Here is a 24423-nt window from a genome sequence, read left to right on the forward strand (position 1 = left end):
CCTTCTCCTTCCTTTTCTTTGAAAAAATAAAGCTCATTTATTATAAAATAGAACAAAAATACAGAAATCACTTGAAACAAAATGTTCAGCTCAATGCTTTACCAAAGCAAACCCTAACGTAGCATCACCCAGGTGAGACGTAGACTGTTAGCACTCCAGGAGCCCTTCTCAGTCTCCTCCCAATCGCTTCCTGCTCCCTTCCTCCTAAGTGACAAAACCCCTGATTTTTATGATCATCACCTTGGTGGGTTTTAAATTTTTTTTTGCCAGTTAAACACACACCCCTAAACACTACAGGGTTGTTTTTTGTTTGTTTGTTTTTTGCATGCTTATGAGCTTTATATACATAGAATTTTGCAATATTATATTTTTGTGTCTAGCTTCTTTGCTCAACTTTGTAAGGTTAATCCCACTTGGTGCAGACAGCGACATGGCTGTATAGTATTCCACTGTATAAATCTATCACCATTTATTTAGCCTTTCTGCTGTTAATGGGCTTTGGGGTAGTTTACCAGTATGGCTGTTACAGAAAATGCTTCTATAAACAATTATGTGCATGTTTTTTGGTGTACATATGTTATGTCATTTGGGTATATATCTAGATGAAGATGATGTTATCAGTTAATTTTTGTATAAAGTAAGGTTTAAATAAAGTTAGTTTCTCCCCCCCCTCTGCTGCCTCCCCTCCTCCTCCCCCTCCCCCTCCTCCTTTTGCCTATGGATGTCCAATTGCTCCAACATCGTTTGTTAAAAAGGCATAACAGGGTTTTTTGGTTGTTGTTTTGTTTTTATGCTCCAGCCAGAGTGATCCCCTAAACTAAAAACCAGACCAGGTCATTGTCTGGTTTAAATTCTTCAATGACTTCTTATTGCACTAAGAGGACATCTGGTCTCTAGCCTCATCCTGGGCGACGTTCACCCACTTCCCACCATGTCCAGCCACCCCACCCTCTTCCCAAAGACTTCAATGCCTTTGCACTTGCCTTTCTCTCTACTTGGAAGTTTCTTCCACTAGCTCCCCACGAGGGTGGCTCTTCTGATCCCTGAAGTTTCACTTTAAAATCACCTCCTCAGATAAAACTTCTCTGATTACCCTATGAGAGTAGGACCCTCTACACCACCACCCATCGTTCTCTGTCACGGCAGCCTGTATATGCCCTCCACAGCCTGGATCACCATTTGCAAGTGCTTTAATTACTTATTTATTGTCTACCTTCCCCAGTAGACAGTAAGCTCTATAAAAAAAGGAGGGGACAAGTTGTTGATCTTGCCCACTGTTGGTTCCCCAGTGTGTAGCACCTGTCTGGCATACAGTAGTTGTGTCAAAAATATTAGTTAAAATGCTGTTGTTAGGCTAGAGTTTGTAGTGATATGTCCAATTTCGGTCCCAATATTAGGAAAAAAGTTCTGAAAAATAGAGCTGTATGGAAAGAAATGGGCTGCTTGGCATGTCTGAAGACCTCTTGCTGGAACAAGATGATGCAGAGGCATGTTTCCTCTCAACTCTGAGACTGTGCTGCTGGAAGGGGTGGGGGAAGAGAAGTGGGTAGTTCCATTACAGATGAGTTCAGATTTTAGACAAGTCCACTGATTAATGGAGGGAATGGAGTCTGGTTTGGAGAGTCATGCATTTTTAGTTATCAAAAGGGGAGCTACTGCACCCTGGCTGGTCTCGCTCAGTGGTTAGAGCATTGGCCTGTACACCAAAGGGTCATGGCTTTGATTCCCAGTCAAGGGCACATACCTGGGTTGCAGGCTCTATCCCAGGCCCCAGTCGGGGTGCATGTGGGAGGCAACAATTGATGTGTTTCTCTCACATCCATATTTTTCTCTCTCTCACCCCTTTCACTCTCCTTGCCCTCCTCCCCTTCCACTCTCTTTCTCTAAAAAAAAAAAAGAGAGAGAGAGAGAGAGAAGCTATTGGGAAACAGGTAAATACAAGAGTGAGGGGTATACGGGAATAAAAACTCCTCAATTTCCTTCAGATTCTTTTCCTCCCTTCCCCTGTGCTGGAGCTGACTACTCTCAGAGCTGGTCAGTGTCTTAGTCTGCTCACGTTGCCATAACAAAACACTATAGGTAGGGTGACTTAAACAACAACACAGTTCCGGAGGCTAGAAGTCCAAGATCAGGGCGCAGGCATGGCTGGGCCCTCTTGAGAGCTCTCTTCCTAGCTTGCAGAGAGCCATCTTCTCACTGTGTCCTCAGAGGGCAGAGAGAGAAGGGTAGGGGACAGTGCTCTCTCTGGTGTCTCTTCTTGTAAGGACGCTAATCCCACCGGACTAAGGCCCCGCCCTCCTGACCTCATCTAAACCTAATTACCTCTCAAAGACCCCGCCTCCAAACACCATCACAGTGGGGGGCTAGGACCTTAACTTATGAATTTGGGGGTGGGGCACAAACATTCAGCCTATAGCAGTCAGCAAACATTGATTCAGGGAACATTGCTGAGACATTAAATTAGTTCAGACCACCTGGCATATTCTTTGTCACTGAAGAATGGGTGGAATTCTATTGCATGATGTTTATCTCTCTTGCTGTTCGCTCACATATTCACCAAACATTCCTGCAGGCACGTAGAGGAGGGATACAGAGCTGACAATGGCAGTGGGGAGGCAGAAGTGCTAGAGAGAAAATTTCCATTCCCTGGGATATATGCTGGGACAGGGAGAGTGGGAAGCCATTCTGGGATCTTGGAGGAGGAATAGCCTAGACTAGGGGCATTAGAGAGAGTGTCTGGGGCAGGCCTCAAACTACCAAGTGGCTCGAAGGACTAAGTTTTCACTTATTTACCGTTCAGCACTCAGAGCTGAGGGGATGCTAATCCAGCCAGGAAGAGGGGAAGGGGCTTTTCCTGACAGAGGGGGAAGTGTGTGCATGCGCAGGAGACATAAGAAAACATGAGTGCCTGGGAGCTACCATTAGCTTGGCATAGCTGGAAACCAGATTGGGAGCGGGAAGGACTCAAGCTAGGGGCACCTAGGGTCAGATCCTAAGAGGGTTTTTTTAAACCCTCAAGTTAATGAGGAACCTCCAAGGATTTCAAGCAAGGGAGTGACCCGACCAGATTACATCTCGGACAGATTATCTGGGCAGCAATGGGGCAATCACCGGAGGACAGGAATGGGGGGTGGGGATTAGTAGGCTACTGAAGTTACCACCAGTGAGACGTGAGAATTTATGGTCCAAAGCAGAGGAAGGTGGAATGGGGAGCAGGAAAGGGATTTTAGAGGTACGTGAGGAAGAGTTGTCAGAACTTTGGATGAGGGAAGGAAAGGGAAGCTCTTGGCTCATGCCTTGGGGATAGATGGAGGTGCCATTCACCAAAACTGGGACCCAGAAGGGAAGTAAGGTTATGGGGTGGGGAAGTAGGGGGTAACCTCAGTTGTGGACCCAATGGCTTGAGGATGCCTGAGCAACACCCTGTGGACAGACATGTTGAGTTGACTGGTTGGATATACAGATGTAATAAGATGAAATTTAAGAATTTTTATTTTTTTTCTTCTTCCCCAAATGTTCTCACTATTCTAGCCAACCAGCAACATACACAGGGAGGGCCTCAAAGAGAATTTAAATGTAAGAGCAGTAGAAAAGCAGAGGAGAAATGTTAATATTCTTTTTTTTCCCCTTCAAACGGGACTCTTGATAGTCAAAAGGGAGGCCCTAAATGGAACAAAAGTTGGAGCTTATGCCATAAAAAGGTGATGATGCAGATATTCCTGTGGGCACAACTAGCCAAGAGTGAAGTACAGAGTTTGGGGCCCTTTTGCTTAAGTCGAGGAATCCAGGCCATTTATACACTGAGAGAAATAACTTACTCAGGTTGAAAGCTGTTTCCCATAGCAACTAACTGGTACGCAAGATTTTGAGATTAATGATTACATTTCATTAACATTATGCTTGTGGAGTTTTGATGTTTCTATGAATAATCTCTGGAAGTACTTTTATGGTTACAAGATGGGAAACAGAACGGTTATAGTGTATTCTTACCCAAAGGCCTTCATTCTTGTGAATATTTTCTGCCTCACTTTACACCTGTGTCAATATCCTCATCTCCCTGGAGTTTCTTTCACAAGAAGTGGTTAATTAAGAAGCTCTGGAGCTCTGGATTTAGATAGGATTTTAGTAGCCAGTAAGAATAGAAAATAGAGGGCTTGTGGAAATGCAGGACTTAATTAAAAGTGTAGAATATTATAGATGTTTTTTATAAGACGGTGAGGTCTACATTATGCCTTCACAAAAAATTTAGAATGAGAAGAGAGTGAAGGTGCGATGTGACCATCTATTCTTAAGAGAGGGTGACCAAGAATGGGAAGGCTCTGGAGGTGGAAGAGATTTTGTGCGCATTTGTTAGAGAGGAAGTCTAAGCTCAACATGGGTTCAAATCCTGACTCTACGATTTATTAGCTCTGTGACTTTAGGCAAATTAGTTAACCTCTCTGTGCCATAGGTTCCTCATTTGGAAAGTGAGGTATATGATCATAGCATCCTACATAAAAGTCTCTTTTGTATTTCGAAGTGTGTGTGTTTCTGTTCTTAGGGCACTTCCCCCCCCCCCCCCCCCCCCCCCCCCGGCCACGGAGTCTAAGCTCCTGCTAAGCCGGGGGAGCTCTGTGACTTAATCACCTTCGTGTCTCCTGCATTAACTGCTATAGTATTTCCTCTGCGTGGGCATTCAATACACACCTGGAGCATAGCAGGTGCTATAAATATTTGTTGAATAAACGAACAAATGTTGAATTGAATGTGGTAATTACAAGATACCAGAATTTCTAAATATCTATTTTTCTTCTCAGCCAAAACTGATTGCTACTCTAGGCTAATGCGTTCTTAGTATAGTGTTTCGAGGCCAAATAAATTCGTAGTACAAATTTATAATAATCATTACACACTCTGAGCAGAGTATTTGTAATTGGGGAAGGATTTCAGCCTTAAATACAGGCATATGTATTCTGTTAAACCAGAGTTGTTCCTCTAAAGGGCTGGCAGTGGCTATAAAAAGTTTGTCCTTCCCCGCGCCTCTCTTCCTTCTGTTTATCTTAAAGGATCCCTAGTTGGTGGTAAATGGAATCAGTAAGAAGAAAGACCAAAAGGAAGAAGAAAGGCAAATGCGGCTAGTTTTGACCTTCGCGCCGCCCCGTAGTTCGCGGCCGCCGCCGGGGCGGTGCGCGCGCATTTGAAAGCTGGGCGGTCTCGCGCAGCCCCAACCGTTGCGGGTGTTTTGTTCCGCCGGTAGGTGCTGAGGTACCTGCGGGGTCTTCTTGGGGGCCACTCGGGACCAGTTTTTAAGGCAGCCTTGGCCCGGACCTCTAGTCCACCGGCTTCTTTTCTGCCTGGAGTGTGACTGCAGCCCCCGCGGCCCAGGTTTGGGGAGCTTTTCTGGGTCCCCGACGGCGCGCGGGCCCGGGCGCGGGGTCGAGCGCCGCCCCGCCCCCAGCCGACGTCCGTGCGTTTGCTTTCGTAACAGCTCGAGGCCTAGAAGGAAAGTTGAAGACGTTGGAAATTTGGCGTTAAACTGGGAATTATCTTAGGATTCATCTTTGCGACCGAAACTCGAGTGCGCATCTGAATCACGGGGTAGGATGGGGATGTCCTGAAAGAAATCGTTCTTTTTCTAAGCGAAGCCTGGCAATCTGGACCTTCTCTGGAAGCTTCATAGAGAACCCGATGGTTAGGTAGATTTGGGAACCCCTGGTCTGGCAAGCTGCCATGCACAGCTGGCCTTACTGCTGGGTACGGGGAGGCCCGGCTGCCCTGCGCGAGGCGAGACCCCAGCTTGAGGCACGTCTCAGCTCTACACCAGATCTGAGCTCGGGCTGCTGCCTGGTGGAAACAGTTCCTTACTTAGCCGAGTCTGTGTTTCAGCTCTTAAGGGAGGGTAGAACTGGCGAAGGATTTCTGGTGGGAATGGAGGGGGTTGGGGGTTGAGAAAGGAGTGTGGAGCACAGTTCCCTACTTTGAATCCCTCAACTAATGTTGCTTCTAGTTTTCAGGGGAGCTGACACCCAGCTCTCTACAAACTCCCGGATTAGGGAGAAACAGTCTGTGCCTCTACCCCCAGGAATCCTACTGACGGTGTAAAGTGTACAGGACTTTAGAAAGAATCTGATCAGAACTTAGCCTTTCTTTTACATGTTCCTTTTTCCCTCTATTTTGCTTTTTTCTCCATTGTCTACTTTTTTTTTTTTTTATCTCCGTCTTCTTCCCCCCCCCCCCTTTTTTTCTATTGGCTATCTACACTTTAGCTTTGCCAGTAGTATGTATGTATTTGTTAAGTCCTACAGTGGCTTATAAATTTATGAAAGGGGGATCTTCAGTGTTTTAAATTAAGGCGAATCTGAAAACGTGATTAAAAAACACAAAAGCTTCTTATTAATAGAAAATTAAAGCTGTGCCTTTGAGATGATTTCTTTTTTTCTCGGCACGGAGTTTTTAAAGATGCTATTTATTAAGGGCTCTACAAAAAATTAAAGTAGACATGATGAGAGTCATTGATCGGCTACCTCCTGCACACCCCCCACTGGGCATCTAGGCCAAACCTGGGCATTCACTTACTGGAATAGAACTGTGACCTCCTGGTTCTTGGGAGGATGCTCAGCCACTGAGCCACGCTGGCTGGGCTGCTTCCTAGTTTTTTATAGATAAACCAAATGAGCTTACAGACATGTAGGAACAGTTTGCTGTACAATAAATAACTCTACTAATACGAAACCTAACTTTTTTTAAAAAGAAAACAATTTTTTTTTAATTTGGTAAAAAAGGTTCTTTAAGAAATATGTTACGGACGAAATAAAAAGCTTTGGTTCACTTGCATGTATGTGCAGTATGTACGTTTTATTTGCATAGACAGTTTTTATAGCTTATTGAAATATAATTCAATAGCATAAAAGTCACCCTTTGAAAGTATATAGTTCAGTGATATATTCAACCCAAATTGACTATATTAAACTACTACCTAATTTAGAACATTTTCATTACCCCAGAAGACGCCCCACACCCACTAGCTGCTACTCCACATCCTCCCTTCCCCCCCAGCCCTCTGGCAGCTGCTAATTTATTTTCTGTCTGTTGATTTGCCTATTCTCGACATTTCATGTAAATGGAGTTATATATGTGGCCTTTTGTGTCTGGCTGCTTCCACTTAGCATAATGTGTGCAAGGTTTATATGTTGTTGTAGACATCAGAACTTTATTCTTTTATTCCTTTTTATGACTGATTAATATTCTATTGTATAGAATATGTATTTTTTTAATTCTGTTGTGTGTATTGTATACCATATTTTGTTTATCCATTCATCATCTGATGGATATTTCTATTTCCTCTTTTTGGCTATTATGAATAATGCTGCTTGCATAGACAGTTTCTTTAAAGGGCATAAAAAAACCTGTTAACTACTTTCAGGAAGTATGAGAAGGAGACTTACTAGTTACCTTTTTGTACTAGGTGATTTTGTGTTTTTTTTTTTTTAACCAAGTGCATATATTTCTAATTAAGACAAAAAAACTATCACTAGTAGTATGGCCTTGGGTAAGTAATTGTACTCTCTGGGTTTCAGTTTTCTCATTGTAAATAAAATTGGACTAGATATTTGTCATGGTCTTTTTCACTTCTCAATTTTATGCTTTTATGATCAAATGAGAGATAGTATTATAGGAATTTTTTCTTCTTGAATGAGAGTTATAGTCTTTATAACTGCAGTGTAACTTTCAATTTACTTTTATCATAGGACTTAGAGTGATTATTACAATGGAAGAAATCAATAATTTCAAGACACCAAGCAAATTATCTGAAAAAAGAAAATCTGGTAAGATATAAAACCTTTCTTCATTGTTACTGCCGTTAGAACTGTCTTATTATTCATTGCTCTTGTGAGGGAAACATATTTTCCAAGGCAATTCAAAGGACAGAGGATAAAGTCCTCAACAAGTAAAAACAATTGGATATTGATATGCAAATTGACCTTTATCTCACGTCATACACAAAAATGGTCAAAATTATAAAATTTCTAGAATATAACAGGAGAAAATCTTATGTCGTTCATTTTTATATATAGATTTTTGTTTATTGAAATTGTGTCCTGCAACCATGCTAAACTCACTTATTCTGGTAGCTTTTAATAGCTTGCTTAGGGTATTGTACAGTTGTACATTGTACGTAGCTGGTAATATTGTAGATAAATAAAGACAGTTTTACTTTTTTTTCATAATCTGTATTACTTTATTTCTTATGGCACTGGCTCCAGCATATTTTATAATAGATGTGAGTAGATATCCTTGCCTTGTTCATATGAAGTTTTATATTAGATGTAGAAGGGGTTTTTTGTGTTTTTTTGTAATCGACTCTGTTTAGAGAGATTTCCCATACACCCCTTGTCCCCACACAGGCATAGCTCCTCCCTGCCCAACAACGTCCCTGGCAGAGTAGATGTAGGTTTTTCACAGATGCCCTTTATCAGGTTGAGGAATTTTCCTTTTATTCCTGGTTATCATGAATGTGTGTTGAACTTTGTCAAGAACTTTTTCAGAATCTATTGGGATAGTTTTCTTTTTTAGTCTGTTGATATCGTAAATTATGTTAATTTTCAAATGTTAAACCAACCTTTCACTTCTGGGGAAAGCCAACTTAGTCATGATGTATTTTATATATTGCTTGGTTCAACTTGCTAATATTTTCTGTGTTCATGAGGGATGTTGGACTATAACTATTTTTTTTTCTGGGTGTTTTTTTTTTGGAATGTCTGTCTACTTTTGGTATCAGGGTATTCTGTATTCATAAAGTAAGATGGGAAACGTTTCCTTTTCTTGAAGAGTATATGTAGAATTGATAGTATTTCTTCTTTAATTGGTAGAATTTGCCAGTAAAGCCATGTGGGCCTGGAGTTTTCTTAAGTAGGAAGATTTTAATTGCCACTTCACAGTTAATAGATACTGGGCTAGTAAAGTTATCTGTTTCTTCTTGTGTAAGCTTTGTTAGTGTTTTTCAAGGAATTTGTCTATGGCTTCTAAGTTGTGAAATTTATTGGCATAAAGTTATTTATGATATACTCTTATTACCATTTAATGTCAGCAGGATCTGTGGTGATACCTCCTTTTTTGATTTCTGATATATTTTCTTCCTTGATCAGACTAAATCAGTTTATCTATCTTGGTGAATGTTTCATGCACTTGAAAAGATCCTATTTTCTGCTGTTGTTGGATGCAGTGTTCCATAAATATCAGTTAGGTCAATCTCAGTGACTTGTTTATGTTGTTTTGTTTTATTCAGGTCTTCTGTATCCCTACTGATTTTTTGTCTACTCTATTACTGAGAGAGGTGTGTCTTTGACTACAATTTTTGATTTGTCCATTTTTTTCTTTCAGTTCTATCATTTGTTGCTTTATATATTTTGAAGCTTGTTATTAGGTACATACACATTTAGGAAGGTTATTTCTTTGATGAATTTACCCCATTACTGTTATGAATTGGTTTTTTTAAAAATATATCTTTATTGATCTCAGACAGAGGCAAGGAGAGGGAGGGAGAGAGAGAGAGAGAGAGATAGAAACATCAATGATGAGAGAGTCATTGATCGGCTGCCTCCTGCACGCCCCCGACTGGGGATTGAGCCGCAACCTGAGCACGTGCCCTGACTGGGAATGGAACTCTGATTGCCTGGATCCTAGGTCGACGCTCAACCGCTGAGCCATGCTCGCCTGGGCATGAATTGTTTTTTTAAACTGGTGTTGTACTGTCTCTTCAAAGTTCACTTTATGTGATATTAATTGAGCCACTCCAGTTTGATAAGTGTTTGAATATTATGTTTCACAACCTTTTACTTTTAACCCATTTGTGTCTTTATATTTAAAGTGAGTTTATTATATAGCATGTAGTTATGTCTTGTTTCTATCCTGACAACTGCTGCCTTTAATTGGACTATTTAGCTACTGTCCACATGTGGCAATATAAATTTCTGTTCAAATGAATTAAAATTAAATAAATTACAAATTTAGTTTCTCAGTTGTTATTAGCCACATTTCAAGTGCTCAGTAACCACATGGGGCTAGTGACTACCGTACTGGACAACACAGATATAAAACATTTCCATCATGACAGAAAGTTCTATTGGACAACATTGTTTAGATCATTAACATTTAATGTAATTCTCTGTGGTTGGATTTATATCAATTTTTCTACTGTCCCATAGCAAATTGGTGATTTCTTTATTTTTTTCTTTATATTTTTCTCTGTGCTTCACTGTTTGTTGCTTTGTCTTAAAATTTAGTGACCTTTTGCTCTAAGATGGTGTTATTTTTGTCCCCTGTATTTTTACATTTCTTTAAGTTCCATTAGGATCCTTTTTTACTTCTCTATCTCAACTTGTTATGCTCACATTTTCCTTTACATTACTGAGTGTATTTTTTAAGATTTATATTTGAAGGCTTTTATCGGCTACTTCTTCATCGCTGTGATTTTATGGTATGTTTCTGTTGGTTTATTTTTCTCCTGGAATGGGTCATATTTTCTTGCTTCTTTCATAGGGTAATTTTTAACGGGCTGTGAGACATTTCACATTGTTGAGTGCTGAACTTTGTTATTCCTCTGAAGGGTGTGTGATTTTGTTGTGCCCCCCCTTGCAGTTAAGTTTACTGCGCATTAGCCTGTTTCTTTTGAGGCTTGCTTTTAGGCTTTGTTCTAAACTTTTTCCTTGGGCTAAAATTTAGCTGTACTACAAAGTCATGACCCTTTAGAAAACTTTACTCAATAGCTTGTGTTACAGAGTCACCGCACACTGGCTGATGGTAAGTGAATTATTCCTAGACCTGTGTAATCTCCTGTAATGATTTAGCCTACTGTTTGGGTTTGGTGTTTTCCCCAGCTTTGGGTAGTCATGTCCATGATATGTGCAGAAAGTACTTAGTCAAATGCTTAAAGGGAGACCCCTTTTTAGATCTCTGGAGTTTTTTCTCTTATTTTGTGGCCTCCTCTTTAGTTCTCTGCTCCATAAATTCCAGCTATTTAGGTCTCCTTGACCTCTGATCTGTCTCCTCAATATGATTAGACCTCTGAGCTGTGTGTATTTGTGCTGTGGCCTGGAAACTGCCTTTAAGCAGTAAATTAGGGCAGTGATAGGGCTCACCCCATTTGTTTCTCTTCTCTCAAAGATCACAATCCTGCTCTGCCTATTGTCAGGTATATGAAAACTGTTCTATTTTGTCAAGTTTTCTAGATGGCAGTTCCAAGAGCAGTTGATTATTCATTAGCAAAAGTAGGACTTCTCTGTCTCATCTTTTTTTATGACTGTATAATGCTTTGTGATATAGATATACTATAATTAGGATTACTAAATAAATAGTGATTACTAAGGGTTTTGTGTATGCATGTTTTCTGAAGCCACAAAAGTGAATCCCAATATTCCAAATATATATGCTTGCACGCATGTGCGTGTATGTCTTTCGGCACATGCTGTGCTGAGGTGTTGGCAAACTCTTTGTAAAGGGCTAGATAGTAAATAGTTTAGGCTTTGTGGGCCACATAAGAACACTATTGCATATCTTTTTTACCTATTTTTCTAATCAACCCTTTAAAAAACAATTCTTGTGGGCTATACAAAAACAAGCTATTTGCTGACCCCTGCTTTAGTGTTACTTACTATAAGATAGAGCTCCAAAAATAGACCTGGTCAAGGAATCTCCATTTAAAATTAGGATGGATAGTGTCAGATTGCTCTCCAAAAGATTATGCCAATTAGTACTCTTAACAGTAGTGTGTTGCAAATGTTCAGATGTATTTGTAGAGATCTTTTCAAATACTAATTTTATTTTTTATTTCTTTCTGACATTTAGCATTATGTTCAACTCCATGTATAAATATTCCTGCCTCTCCGTTTATGCAGAAGCTTGGCTATGGCACAGGGGTAAATGTCTACCTTATGAAAAGGTGAGTGTAAGATTTTAGATTAACCTTTTTACATGGAACCCTAGTACTTGGAGGCCACTGTACTTGGAGACAAAGGAATATGAAAATTCAAATATTTAGATTTGAGGTGTGTTCCAGATCCTACCTGACTGCTATATTCCAGTCTCAGAACCTTTTATAACTTTACCAGAGCTCTGCCTGGTATACTTTCCTTCTAGCTGTTCTCCTGATGGACTATTAAAGGAACTGTAATTTACTGTATAATTTTCTCTTGGCTTGTATGAGGAGGGAATCAACCTGACCAACACAGCGTGTTTTTAGGTTTATATTGTTTCTAGATAGAAATGCATTCTTGAATAAAAAGCTAATAAATTGTGACTAGCATAGCAATATTATGTAAGTGGGTATTCTTGAAACATTTTTGCAGTTTAAACACCCCTTTGTGTTTGTATGCTGTTTTGTTTTTCAGTGCCTGAAAACTCTTGTCTAAGTTATTTTGAAAGGAAAAAATTCTCATAGGTTCATGGCTAATCTCATTTTTTTCCTTTCTTAAAGAAAGTCTTTAAATGTAAAGTGTGTTGTTAACAGAGTTATACTGTATATAACTTAATCAAAAAGCTTTATATGGCAGCTGATTGAAAAATAGTGGTCCCTGCCTGATCGTACCACACACTCATAATGTGTCCCTGGGATGTTCCCCTCCTGGTAACCTGGATATTTCCTTTGCTTCTCTGGTAAATTGGATACTCTGTTGTGCTGTACCTCATGTCTTAACTATTTCTTGCTTTATATCTTGTTTTGTTTGAGGACATCTGGTAGCTCCCTATGAAAAGGTGCACAGGAGATACATTTTTGAGAATTTGCATTTCTGAAAATGTTTTCATTTACCCTCATACTTGAATGTCCCTTTTTGGTTTTCTGGGCCAGAATTCTCATTGGACATAATTTTCCTCCACACTTTTGAGGGCACTGTTCCATTATCTGTTAGCTTGTAGTATTGCTGAGAATTTTGAAGCCTTTCTGATTGCTGATTCTTTTTGTTATCTGTTTTATGTTATCTCTTACTCCCAGTGTTCTGAAACCTTGTATGATCTTCTGTTTTTCACCAGTGTTCTGAAATTTCACCGTGATATGCATGGATGTATGGATGTGGGCCTCCTGGATTCTGAAAATTCCTGTTCTTAAATTTTTAAGAAGTTAGTTTTAAAATTACTTTGTTGGTGATTTGCACCCCTGTTTTTCTCTTCTTTATGTGGAACTCCTATTATTTGAATGTTGTACTTAATGGATTGATCTCTGGTTTTCCTATTTTCTCTTTGTTCTATTTTCTCGGAGATTTTTCCAACCTCATCTTCTGGTACTTCTATTGAGGTTTTCATTTTTGTCTATCTTGTTTTTAATTAATTATCTGAAAGTTTTCCTTCTTAAAATGGCATCCTGTCTTTTAGGAGTGCTAGAAATATTCTGTATCTTGATCTGGATGGTGATAACGCATTAAAACTCATTGAGCATTTACTATGCACAAGGTCATGAATTACTGTGTTCCTGTATGGTTCACAGATATTCAGCTTTGCCAGTAAACCTCAAACTAAATACCCTCTGCTTTAGCCCCTTTCAAAGCTAGTTTTCAGTCCTGAGAAGCTGGGGGGGATAGGGAATGGGCTTCTTCCTAGAGATACAGAATCAGGGAGGGTATCTAGGAATCCACCTGCTTTTTTAATAACTTTCAAGAAGTTCATTGGGCATGTTAAGTCATTTACTTTCATCTGCTTTCCAGCTTCCAAAAGTTCGTTGCTGTTATCTCTTCTTTATTTCCATCCTTTTTGGTGGATGTATGTCTTAAACTATCCTTTTGCTTTTATTTGAGTGAGGCTTCAGAGGGATCAAAATTATATGTGTGTGTTCAAGCTATCATTTTGATCTAAAAGTATATTTTAGTGTTAAATCAAGTTTGCATCCCTAGATTAAACCCAACATAGTTTTGATGTATTATTTTTTAAATATACTGATAGATTCAGTTTGCTATTTGTTTAAAATTTTTTCATCTATGATATAACTGAAATTGGCCTGTGATTTTTATTTTACTGCTATTTCTGTTTGATTTTTTAAATTAAGGTTATACTAGACTCTTGCTCCTTTTCTTTCTATTCCTTGGAATAGATTGAATGATAGGTTCCTTGAAAGTTGAGTAAACTCACCTGGAATGTTATCTACGCTTTGTATTTCTTGTGGGAAGATTTTAAATTCTTGATTAAATTTCTTCTTTCATCACTTGTCTTAGTTTTTTCTAAGAATTTGACCATTTTGTTTTTTAAATTTATGAGTGTAAAAGTTTTATTATTTATCCACTTATACTTTTTAGTCTCTGCTGTATCTGTAGTTATTTCCCCATTTTTTATTGCAATATTATTTGTGCCTTTTATTTTTTTCCTTGTGCATTCCCATCAGAAATCTGTTTTATTAGCTTTTTCAGTAAACCAGCTTTTAGCTTGGCAAAGTATTTAATTCAGATTTTGTAAATATGTTTTTTCATTCTATAAATCAGGATATATTATGGAAAAGGTGAAGGATGGACTTGGTCACTGAATTCTAAACATCCAAGAGTTATGGGATACCCATTGAAACTTGAAAATTATATTTTCATAATAAAGTGACATGAAGGAGGTTATCCCCAAATGCTATTGTTATCTGAAACTGGAGGTGTAAGAATAGTTTAATGTATGGATGATGTATATGAATTAAGAAATCTAGTGATCCTTTGAGTACATGTTTTTTGATTTAAAAAAAAAAAGGTTCTATAATCATAGAGCTATGCTTATGAGGTAGTACAAAGCTAAGTGAATTCTTGGTTCAATCTGTTGTTATGTTCTTATGGATTAACTTTTGAAGCTCTTTTACTAGCTTTTGTTCCTGTAATGCTGCATACACTTTGCTTTCATAATTCACTGTACTCATAAGTAAACGGCCACCTTGTTAGGTAAACCTTTCTCTGACTTTATCTGTTTGTTTATTTAGGCCTCAAAACATTTATACTTTAAATATTAAGATGGCTAGTCTTCTTACAAAATAGACAGCTTACATTTTTTTCTCATTTGTTTCTTTATTATTATTGCCTTAAGCTCATGTCTTTGAGTAGTCAGTGAAAGGTATAAGGTGGATTGGTTAGTGAAGAGACACAATATTTGTTGGAGAAGAACAGTCTGTTATTTGGATGATTACATATGGGCCAAATGTTTCTTGTATGTCTCTTCTTTAAGTTGTTTCTTAGAGATTAGTGTTTATTACTTTAGCATTCTAGAACTCATCTGTGGTACATATAGTAAAATGTTTGATAAGTAGCTGGTAGTGCAACATGCTTAAGTAGAAAAATTTAAAAATAGTCTTGAAGTTTAAAAATTATGACATTCCATCTTTTTCCTTCTAATTCTCTTTTTGTCCCCTCCTTTTCACCAATAAATATCAGACTACTTTTGTAATCAGTAGATATATCAGCTATTTATCTCCCAATTAAAAAGGAAATGTAGCAGAGGTGCTGATAGTATAAAATTTGTAAGTTTTAAAAAAAAAACCACATTATCAAGTTCTTTTCAAAATTTGGAAGTCCTTGTTAGTCATTTGCAATGTATTATATTTATTAACCTTTATATATTTTATAATTAATAATTTTTTAAAGATCTCCAGGAGGCTTGTCTCATTCTCCTTGGGCTGTGAAAAAGATTAATTCTAGATGTAATGGTCATTATCAAAGTATGTATCAAAAGAGACTAACTGATGAAGCTAAAGTTTTAAAAAGCCTCCATCATCCAAACATTATAGGTAAGTTTAAATTTATTTGGTAGCAGTATCTGGTATATTACTCTGTTTATCAGAAACAGTTTATATAATCTCTTAACCAGTTTCAGTTATAAAAATGAAAAGGATGGTGGTAGAGTTTGGTAAGAATCAAATTAATGTGGACATTCTAAAAGTATATAATATTTTTAGATGCTTAAGTATATATTTAAAACATGGGAATAGTTACAGTCATCATAATGCTGGTACTATGGAGAATTCAGGAATATAAAGTGATTTTCATTTATGTAATTTCCTTGTTTTCATTTTTAATATAAGTAGGGCTTATGAACCATTATATTTAGGAATGCATAAAATATTTTAAAACTTTAATTTGTGATACTATTTGTAAACAGTGAAGGCATTTTAAATTAGATTACTGAATTAGTTTCATAAATAATAGCTGTTTCATTGTATATTTGTCAGTGTTAATCCAGGTCCATTTTCAGTCACAGTACTATAAAAAACTTAAGTACTGTTGTTCGTCCCTATCCTAGTAAGAAAATGTTTGTTTCTTTAAGGTTATCGTGCTTTCACTGAAGCCAGTGATGGTAGTCTATGTCTTGCTATGGAATATGGGGGTGAAAAGTCTCTAAATGACTTAATAGAAGAACGAAATAAAGACAGCCAAGGTCCTTTTCCAGCAGCCATAATTTTAAAAGTTGCTTTGAACATGGCAAGAGGATTAAAGGTAACTATACCATTATATTTTATGGGATTTTTGTGGAACATTAAAAAACTAAATATTTTAATGTTCTAAATCTGTTTTGTCCATCAGTTTATTCTGTTCTTTAGATTCCACATATAAGTGAGATCATGTGATATTTGTCTTTCTCTGCCTGGCTTATTTCATTTAGCATAATATCCTCCAGTCCCACCAATGCTGTCTCAAAGGGTATGAGATCCTTCATCTTTATAGCTGCATAGTATTCTATGGTATAAATGTCCCACAGCTTTTTTATCCACTCATCTACTGATGGGCACTTGGGCTGTTTCCAAATCTTAGCTATTGTAAATTGTGCTGCTATGAACATAGGGGTGGGGAGAGATTAACCAAAGAATTTATATGCATATATGCATAACCCATGGACAGACAAGAGTGTGGTGAAGGCCTTGGGTGGGGGGTGGAGGTGGGGTAGAAGGGGTCAATGGGGAAAAGGGGGACATCTATAATTTCAACAATAAAGGTAAATATTTTTTAAAAGACATAATTTTAATAAAAAACACACTAAGTACTTTATATACCTAGTTACATGGTAGGATTCTCCCCAACCTCCAAAAGAAGGGTCTGCCTTAAGTGAGAGTTGCCTTATGGAATCTTTTATATTGCAGAGAGCACTATTTCCTTATTTGACCAACAGAGTTGATTGTTTGAGGTCTTCACATAGTCTGAAATAATGAAATAACCCAAGTCAGGTAGTTTTGCTTACAGAGATCACGTTAGATTTAGTTGTAAAAGGGTTAAATTTAACACAAATTTACTAATTATTCCTGGGAGTGTAGCCTAACCCTCTATTGATGTAAACAAGCCTCTTAAAAATTGCTTTGTGGGATAAGTTTTGGGCATCATGAATAGTCATCTGTAGGTCAAATGAAAAAGTCTCAATTTTATGCAAATTATTGTGCATTTGGATGGACAGTGTTAGAAATAAAAAGAATTCTATATCCTAAATAACTTAAACATAAGTATTGATGGCCCCAGAAACCTGTCAGATGACTCCAACGCAGATCATGTAATGATACTGATGGCAAAGTTGCATGTTAAGAGTTGAAATAAAGTTGACTTGTGAAACGTGAAACTGGAAAAAGGCAATATTTCTAAATATAACTATTGTTAATATGTGTATAGAAAAACCAATTTTAAATGGATAAACTAAATCATTAATTTGAATTTTAATAAATGATTTAAAATATACATAATGGAATTAATGTATTATGTAATATATTCATGCATATTCTCTTTATGATGGGCAACATTTAAATTAAGCACAGTGAGCATTTCAAGTTACATTCCAAAAATTATCTCTGCATCATTTTCAAACCCAGTCACAGTAGATGCTAAAATGCTGATCAATGAACAAGTAACTTTTTTTTTTTTTTTTTTTAATATATCTTTATTGATTTCAGAGAGAGGAAAGGGGGGGGGAGAGAGAGAGAGAGACAGAGAGACAGGGAGACAGAGACAGAGAGAAACATTAATGATGAGAGAGTCAGTGATTGAGCCCGTGACCCGAGCATGTGCCCTGACCGGGAATCGAACCCCGATTGCCTGGATCCTAGGTCAATGCTCAACCGCTGAGCCATGCCCGGCCAGGCACAAATAACATTTTTATAGGACATTTTTTAGTATGAATATTATTAGTTGTCAATTCTAAGAAAGGGTTAATGTGTAAAACAAAATAGTCTTAGATTACATTTCTGCTTCCTCTTTTTGTGAATTATGTGTAGCCCTGAGTTATCTATTGTTTTGCATTATCTCAGTTTGAAGAAAGTATGCCTCATTGTGAAGATTCCAAAATTATTCCTAAAAATTTGTAGCCTCAAATAAAATTGCAGTATATTTTGATACCCATAGCATCTTTTTTTTTTTTTAATCCTCACCCAAAGATATGTTTTACTGATTTTTAGAGAGAGGAAGGGGGAGCGGGAGAGAGAGAAACATCGATGTGAAAGAGAAACATGGATTAGTTGCCTCCTGCATGCACCCCAACTGGGGATTGAACTCAAAACCTTTTTGGTATATGAGGCGACTCTCCAACCAACTTAGCCATCCAGCCGGGGCTTCTGCTGTAGCATCTTTTGATATAAAAGTATTAAGATGGGTTTGTAAATAAAAAACTTATCTATAAATAGACATCCATTTCCAACAAATCTTTTACATTTGTGGTCGGTATTGCAGACCAGGATAACATGGTATGTTTCCTTCTCTAGTTTCAAATAATTTGAAATGATGGACAGGTATAATCCTGTAGTTTAGGAAGGGAGTTCAAATTATATTTGTTTGAAGGTTATTTATATATATTATATATGTGTATTTTTTTAGTTTGTATTTTTGCTCAGATGTGTTAAATTTTCCACTATCTTAGTATCTGCACCAAGATAAGAAATTGCTTCATGGAGATGTAAAGTCTTCAAATGTTGTAATTAAAGGTGATTTTGAAACAATTAAAATCTGTGATGTAGGAGTCTCTCTACCATTGGATGAAAATATGACAGGTAAGTAGTATTCTAATTTTTACATTTTTAAATAGATAAGTTCACATTCTTTAAAAATAAAAAAACTATTAATAAAAAAAGTGTACAATGAAAAGTATTCCTCCTGCCCAGCCAGCACGGCTCCGTGGTTGAGCATCAGCCTATGAGGTCACCGTTCAATTCCTGGTCAGGGCACATGCCCGGGTTGCAGGCTCCATCCCCAGTGGGGGACCTGCAGGAAGCATCCGATCAATAACTCTCTCTTATCATTGATGTTTCTATCTCTCTCTCCCTCTCTCTTCTTCTCTGAAATCAATAAAAACATTAAAAAAAAAAATCTAACAGTATGTAAAAAGGATAGTACATCTGACCAACTACTGTTTATCCCAGGAAAGAAAAGTTAATATTCAAAAGTCAACGCAATTCACCATGTTAACAGATTTGAAAACTACATGGTTATCTCAGTACACATAGAAAAAGCATTTGACAAAATCCATCTTTCAGTCATGATAAAAAAGACAACTCTTGCTAAATAGACATAGAAGGGAACTTAACCTCAGAAAGGGTATCTACAGAAAAACCTACAGGCAACATAGAGGACAAGGCCAACATGCCTGCTCTGGCCAGTGTTGTTTAACACTGTCCTATAGTCCTATTAAAGCAAGAAAAAATAAAAGGCATCAAGATTGGAAAGGAAATTGTTCATATTTACAGTTAATGTGATTGTTTAAGTAAAAAAATCTCAACCTACAAAAGAACTACTAGAATTAATAAGTGAAGCCCTGGCTGGTGTTATCAGTGGTTAGAGCATTGGCCCACGCACTGAAGGGTTGAGGGTTCAATTCCCAGTCAAGGGCACACACCTGGGTTGCAGGTCCCATCCCTGGCCCTGGTTGGGGTGCCTGCTGGAGGCAACCAATTGATGTGTCTCACATTGATGTTTCTCCCCCCCACTCTCTCCATCCCTTCCACTCTCTAAAAATCAATGGAAAAAATATCCTTGTGAGGATTAACAACAACAAAAAATAAGTGAAGATAGCTGTTATATTTTTATATATACTTAATAATTGGAAAGTGAAAAATAAAATTTTATTTACAAGTACCAAAAAGCATAAAATATTTAAGGATAAATTGGCAAAAAGGTCAGCTATATACTGAACACTAAAAAACATTCCTGAGAGAGTTGAATAAGGTATAAGTAAATGGAGAAAGATTATGATTATGGATTGGCAGACTCAATACTGTTAAGATGTTAATTCTTCCCAAACTGATCCAGAGATTCTGTCCAATCCTAATCAGAATTTTAGCTGGCTTTTTCATTGAAATTAACAAGTTGATTCAAATTTAAATGGAAAAGTGAGTGGATCTGTGTCATTCCTGGGCAGAAGCCAGTATGTGATTCAACCCTTTCCCGTTTCCCGATTTAGCACTCATAGAAGCATAGAAATGGTACTTCTCTCAGTCGAATAATAGCATAGATTGAAAAATGAAGAAACAGGCACAAGATTAAATGATCTATTTAAGGTAACACAGCTTGCAAACATCTTTGAACCCAAGGCAAGGCAGTCTTTCTCCAGAGTCTGTACTCTTGACATCCACAATCTATTTATACTTCTACCACTTTCTAAAAGAATTGCTATTTCTCTACACCCTTGCCAGCTATCCAGCTTTTTGAATATTTATCAACCTGGTAAGGAAAAAGTATTAATGAGGTTGAGTGTATTTTTTCATGTTTACTGGCTACATTTGATAACCTTTACCTGTCAAATAATTAGCCCTTTTTTTTTTCTTTTTTGCAGGATAGGGGAGGTGGTTTGCCTTTCTTAGTGGTTTCTAGTGCTTGCCCTTATGACAGTTTTACTTGTGTTTTACTTGTTTCAGTAACTGACCCTGAGGCCTGTTATATTGGCACTGAGCCTTGGAAACCCAAGGAAGCTTTGGAGGAGAATGGTGTTATTACTGACAAGGCAGACATATTTGCTTTTGGCCTTACTCTGTGGGAAATGATGACTTTATGTATTCCACACATTACTCTTTCAGATGATGATGATGAAGGTATAACTACATATTTTTAATGTAAATCTCAGTCTGTTTGGTTTAAAATAAGATCAATTTATAAAATTATATTTTATTTTTCTATTAAGTTAATTTTTAAAGAAGCAAAGTGCTTGATTTGGTGGCATGAGATACAGATTATATTAATGCTGATGACTGATTTGGTACCATCTCAGTTTAATTTTATACAAATGAGATGTAGATTAATTCATTACAGGGAGATAAATTGAGAAAATTTGGAGGAGCAAAAAGTTACCTTAAAAACTGCCCTTGTATGCACAACCTAAGGACACGGACAGTGGTGGGGATAGGGATGGGACCGGGTGGAACGGGTCATTGGGGAGGAAAAGGGACATCTGTAATATTTTAATCAAAAATAAAATAAAATAAAAAAACTCCCCTTGCCTGAGAAGATTAGAAAGCTATCATAGTAAGGGTTGATAACCATTGATTGAATCCATGTAATAAATTAATGACAGTAGCTAATCTATACCAGGGCAGGACAGCTGAGACTGTGGTATAATGAAAAGCATACTGGATGATGAATTCTTGTTTCAGAAGGGTGAGTTTGAGCAGTTGATAAGTTTTTCCATGATTTAAAGTGATTTTGTTTCAAACTCCTTCATGAGCAGATAAAACTTTTGATGAAAGTGACTTCGATGATGAAGCATACTATGCAGCTTTGGGAACTAGGCCACCTGTGAATATGGAAGAACTGGATGAAACATACCAGAAGGTGATTGAGCTCTTCTCTGTATGCACTAATGAAGATCCTAAAGATCGTCCTTCTGCTGCGCACATTGTTCAAGCTTTGGAAATAGATATCCAGTGATCTCATATTCATAACTACCTGAGCCTCAAGTATGGCTCATGTATATAACTGTTCTGTTTACTGTGGTACATTTATATAGTTACTATGATAATCCATATTTATTAGACTATTTGAAAGTGACCTGTTTTAGAACCATAGCACCTTGTTAACATTTGAAAAACTTTCTATTATAAAGATATTTCATGCATCCTTATGATCAGCATTTGATATTGTAGTGGGTTTTCTATAAAGCTTAAGAAACTTTTAAGTTTAAGGAACAAGTATTGAAACTTCTTCATAGAGATTTAACAAAAAGCCTTAAACTCCTATGTCTAACATTAATTTAGGTAGAGGAACCACTACTTTTATTAATGATCATTCTTAAATATTCTGTTTTAATGGACCTATTTAAATTGGCACTTCGTAGTATAAAATAAGTCTACATTTGACTGTCTTTTAAACTTTGCTGGTCTTTCTTAGCTGATGTGCTTATTAAATACAGTCACTGGAAGCTGAGAGAATATGGCTCAGAGTAGCTCCTTGGGTATTTCTAGACATTTCCGGTTAAGGCTTCTTACCCTCTTGGTTCTCCCCAGATCGTTGGTTTTTGCTTTCATTTATTAAACGTTATTTCTGTACTGAGATTTTTTTTTATTTTTTACTTACTAATCTAGATCTTAAGCATTTTACAGTTCTGGTGTAAAACTAATAAAACTAATAGGATATAGAATAAAAGCAACTTTGGTTACCAGAAGTGTATTTACCTATTTTATACTCCACTGATCTGGCCCAGCCGGGCGTGGCTCAGCAGTTGAGCATCGACCTAGGATCCAGGCGATCAGGGTTCGATTCCCGGTCAGGGCACATGCCCGGGTTGTGGGCTGCAAGCCGATCAATGACTCTCATCATTGATGTTTCTATCTCCCTCTCTCCCTCTCCTTTCCTCTCTCTGAAATCAATAAAGATATATTTAAAAAATATATACTCCACTGATCTGTTATCATTAAAGTTGCCAAGTGAATGTGAGTAGGATTTTTTCTCTTGGCCTTATTTTGTTAATCTAAAGTGAGGGTGATTTGTCTTTTAACCTTCATACTAGCTTTGTAAGTGATGGCTCTTTGAGGAACTTAATACACTTATTCTAAAATATATATGAAAATGCAGAGGACCAAGAATAAACAAAAATACTCCTCTAGCAACAAAAACAAAAAGTGGGAGAATTTTCTATACCAAATATCAAGAATATTGTATTGGCATAAAGATAACCAATAAGACTAGTGGAATAAACAGGCAGAAAGAGACCTGCACATATATGGACACAATTTTTGACAAAGTAAAAAGTAAAAAGCAATAAGTAAAAAACCATAAATAAAAGTACAAGAGGCTTGAATAGTCACAACCTAAAATGCTCATCAGTAGTATAAATTAGGGTGTATTCTTGATGGAATATTATACAGTAATGAAAATGAGATTCAGTTAGATACTATAATATAAATGCATATATATATATACACACACATTTATATATATATATAAAGGTTCAGTTTATGTAAAGTTTAAAAACAGACTAAAGACTAATCAAAAGGTAGTTACATGCTGTGGCTGGGTGGCTCACTTTGGTTGACATGTACACCAAAAGGTTGCAGGTTTGATTCCCTGTCAGGGCATACCTAGGTTGTGGGTTCCATCCCTGGTCGGGGTGCATATGGGAGGCAACCCATCGATGTTTCTCCCCCTTTCTAAAATCAATGAAAACGTCCTTGGGTGAGGATTTTTTTTTAAAGTTACATTTGAAGATGATGTAATAGTGATTGAAGGGGTAAGAGGAAGACTTCCGGGAAGATGACTGTTCTATTTTTTTTAACCTGGGTAGTAGTTATGAAGTTATTTGTGATAACTGGGTATCTTTTAAAAATTAAACCTTCAAAGAAGTTTTAGTTCATTGAAAAGTTGCAAGGACAATTCCCATATATTCCACACCTATTCCTCTATTAACATCTTACATTAGTATGTTTGTTACAACAAACCAATACTGATACATTACTACTAACTAAAATCCATAATTTATTCAGACTTAGTTTTTACCAGAAGTCATTTTCCTGTTCCAGTATTCCTTCCAGAATACATTATATTTAGTTGTCGTGTCTCTTTGGCTGTAATATTTTGTCAGACTTTCCTTCTTGTTTTTTAGACTTTTTTTAGAACAGTTTTAGGTTCACAACAAAATTAAGAGGAAGGTACAGAGATTTCTCATATACCCCCTGCCACCACGTATGCATAGCTTCCCCTGTTATCAACATCTCCCACCAGAGTAGTACATTTGTTGCAACTGATTAATCTACATGGACAAATTGGGGTTCACTCTTGTGTCCATTCTGAGTTTAGGCAAATGTGTAATAGCATGTATCCCCACCATATTATACACAGTATATACTGTATTTTCACTGCCCTAAAATTCCTGTGCTCCTACTCATCCTTCCCTCCAACCCATGGAAGTCACGTATATTTTTACTGTCTCCAGTTTTTCCTTCCCAGAATGTCATATTGTTGGAATTACATAGAATGTAGCCTCAGATTGTCTTAATATTCAATTATGGTTCCTCCATGCCTTTAGTGCCAAACAGTAATCCACTGC

General features: G+C 37.2%; 1 protein-coding gene across 5 annotated transcripts; it reads left to right on the plus strand.

Moving 5' to 3' along the window:
- The first annotated feature begins 5155 nt into the window (after window positions 1-5155).
- Window positions 5156-22542, plus strand: PBK (PDZ binding kinase). Of its 5 annotated transcripts, none has more exons than XM_081136270.1 (8): window positions 5156-5232; window positions 7728-7805; window positions 11824-11917; window positions 15570-15712; window positions 16249-16418; window positions 18814-18943; window positions 20804-20977; window positions 21610-22542. In XM_081136270.1, the coding sequence occupies exons 2-8, from the start codon at window positions 7748-7750 to the stop codon at window positions 21807-21809; spliced, it is 969 nt and encodes a 322-aa protein (XP_080992396.1). In that variant the 5' UTR covers window positions 5156-5232; window positions 7728-7747; the 3' UTR covers window positions 21810-22542. The 5 variants fall into 5 exon arrangements, with proteins under 5 accessions (XP_080992396.1, XP_080992398.1, XP_080992397.1 ...); XM_081136272.1 differs by having other exon boundaries at window positions 5189-5244; XM_081136271.1 differs by having other exon boundaries at window positions 5206-5557.
- The last annotated feature ends 1881 nt before the right edge of the window (window positions 22543-24423 follow it).

This window comes from Miniopterus schreibersii (genome assembly GCF_964146895.1).
Source record: "Miniopterus schreibersii genome assembly, chromosome: 4".
NCBI lineage: Eukaryota > Metazoa > Chordata > Mammalia > Chiroptera > Miniopteridae > Miniopterus > Miniopterus schreibersii.

What these genes read in the sequence shown, in the direction of transcription:
- PBK (XM_081136270.1), top strand. Translation starts at nt 7,748, where the DNA reads ATGGAAGAAATCAATAATTTCAAGACACCAAGCAAATTATCTGAAAAA. An exon ending in CCATCATCCAAACATTATAG is followed by an intron (nt 15,713 to 16,248) that starts GTAAGTTTAAAT and finishes TGTTTCTTTAAG; the next exon opens with GTTATCGTGCTTTCACTGAA. An exon ending in TTCAGATGATGATGATGAAG is followed by an intron (nt 20,978 to 21,609) that starts GTATAACTACAT and finishes CTTCATGAGCAG; the next exon opens with ATAAAACTTTTGATGAAAGT.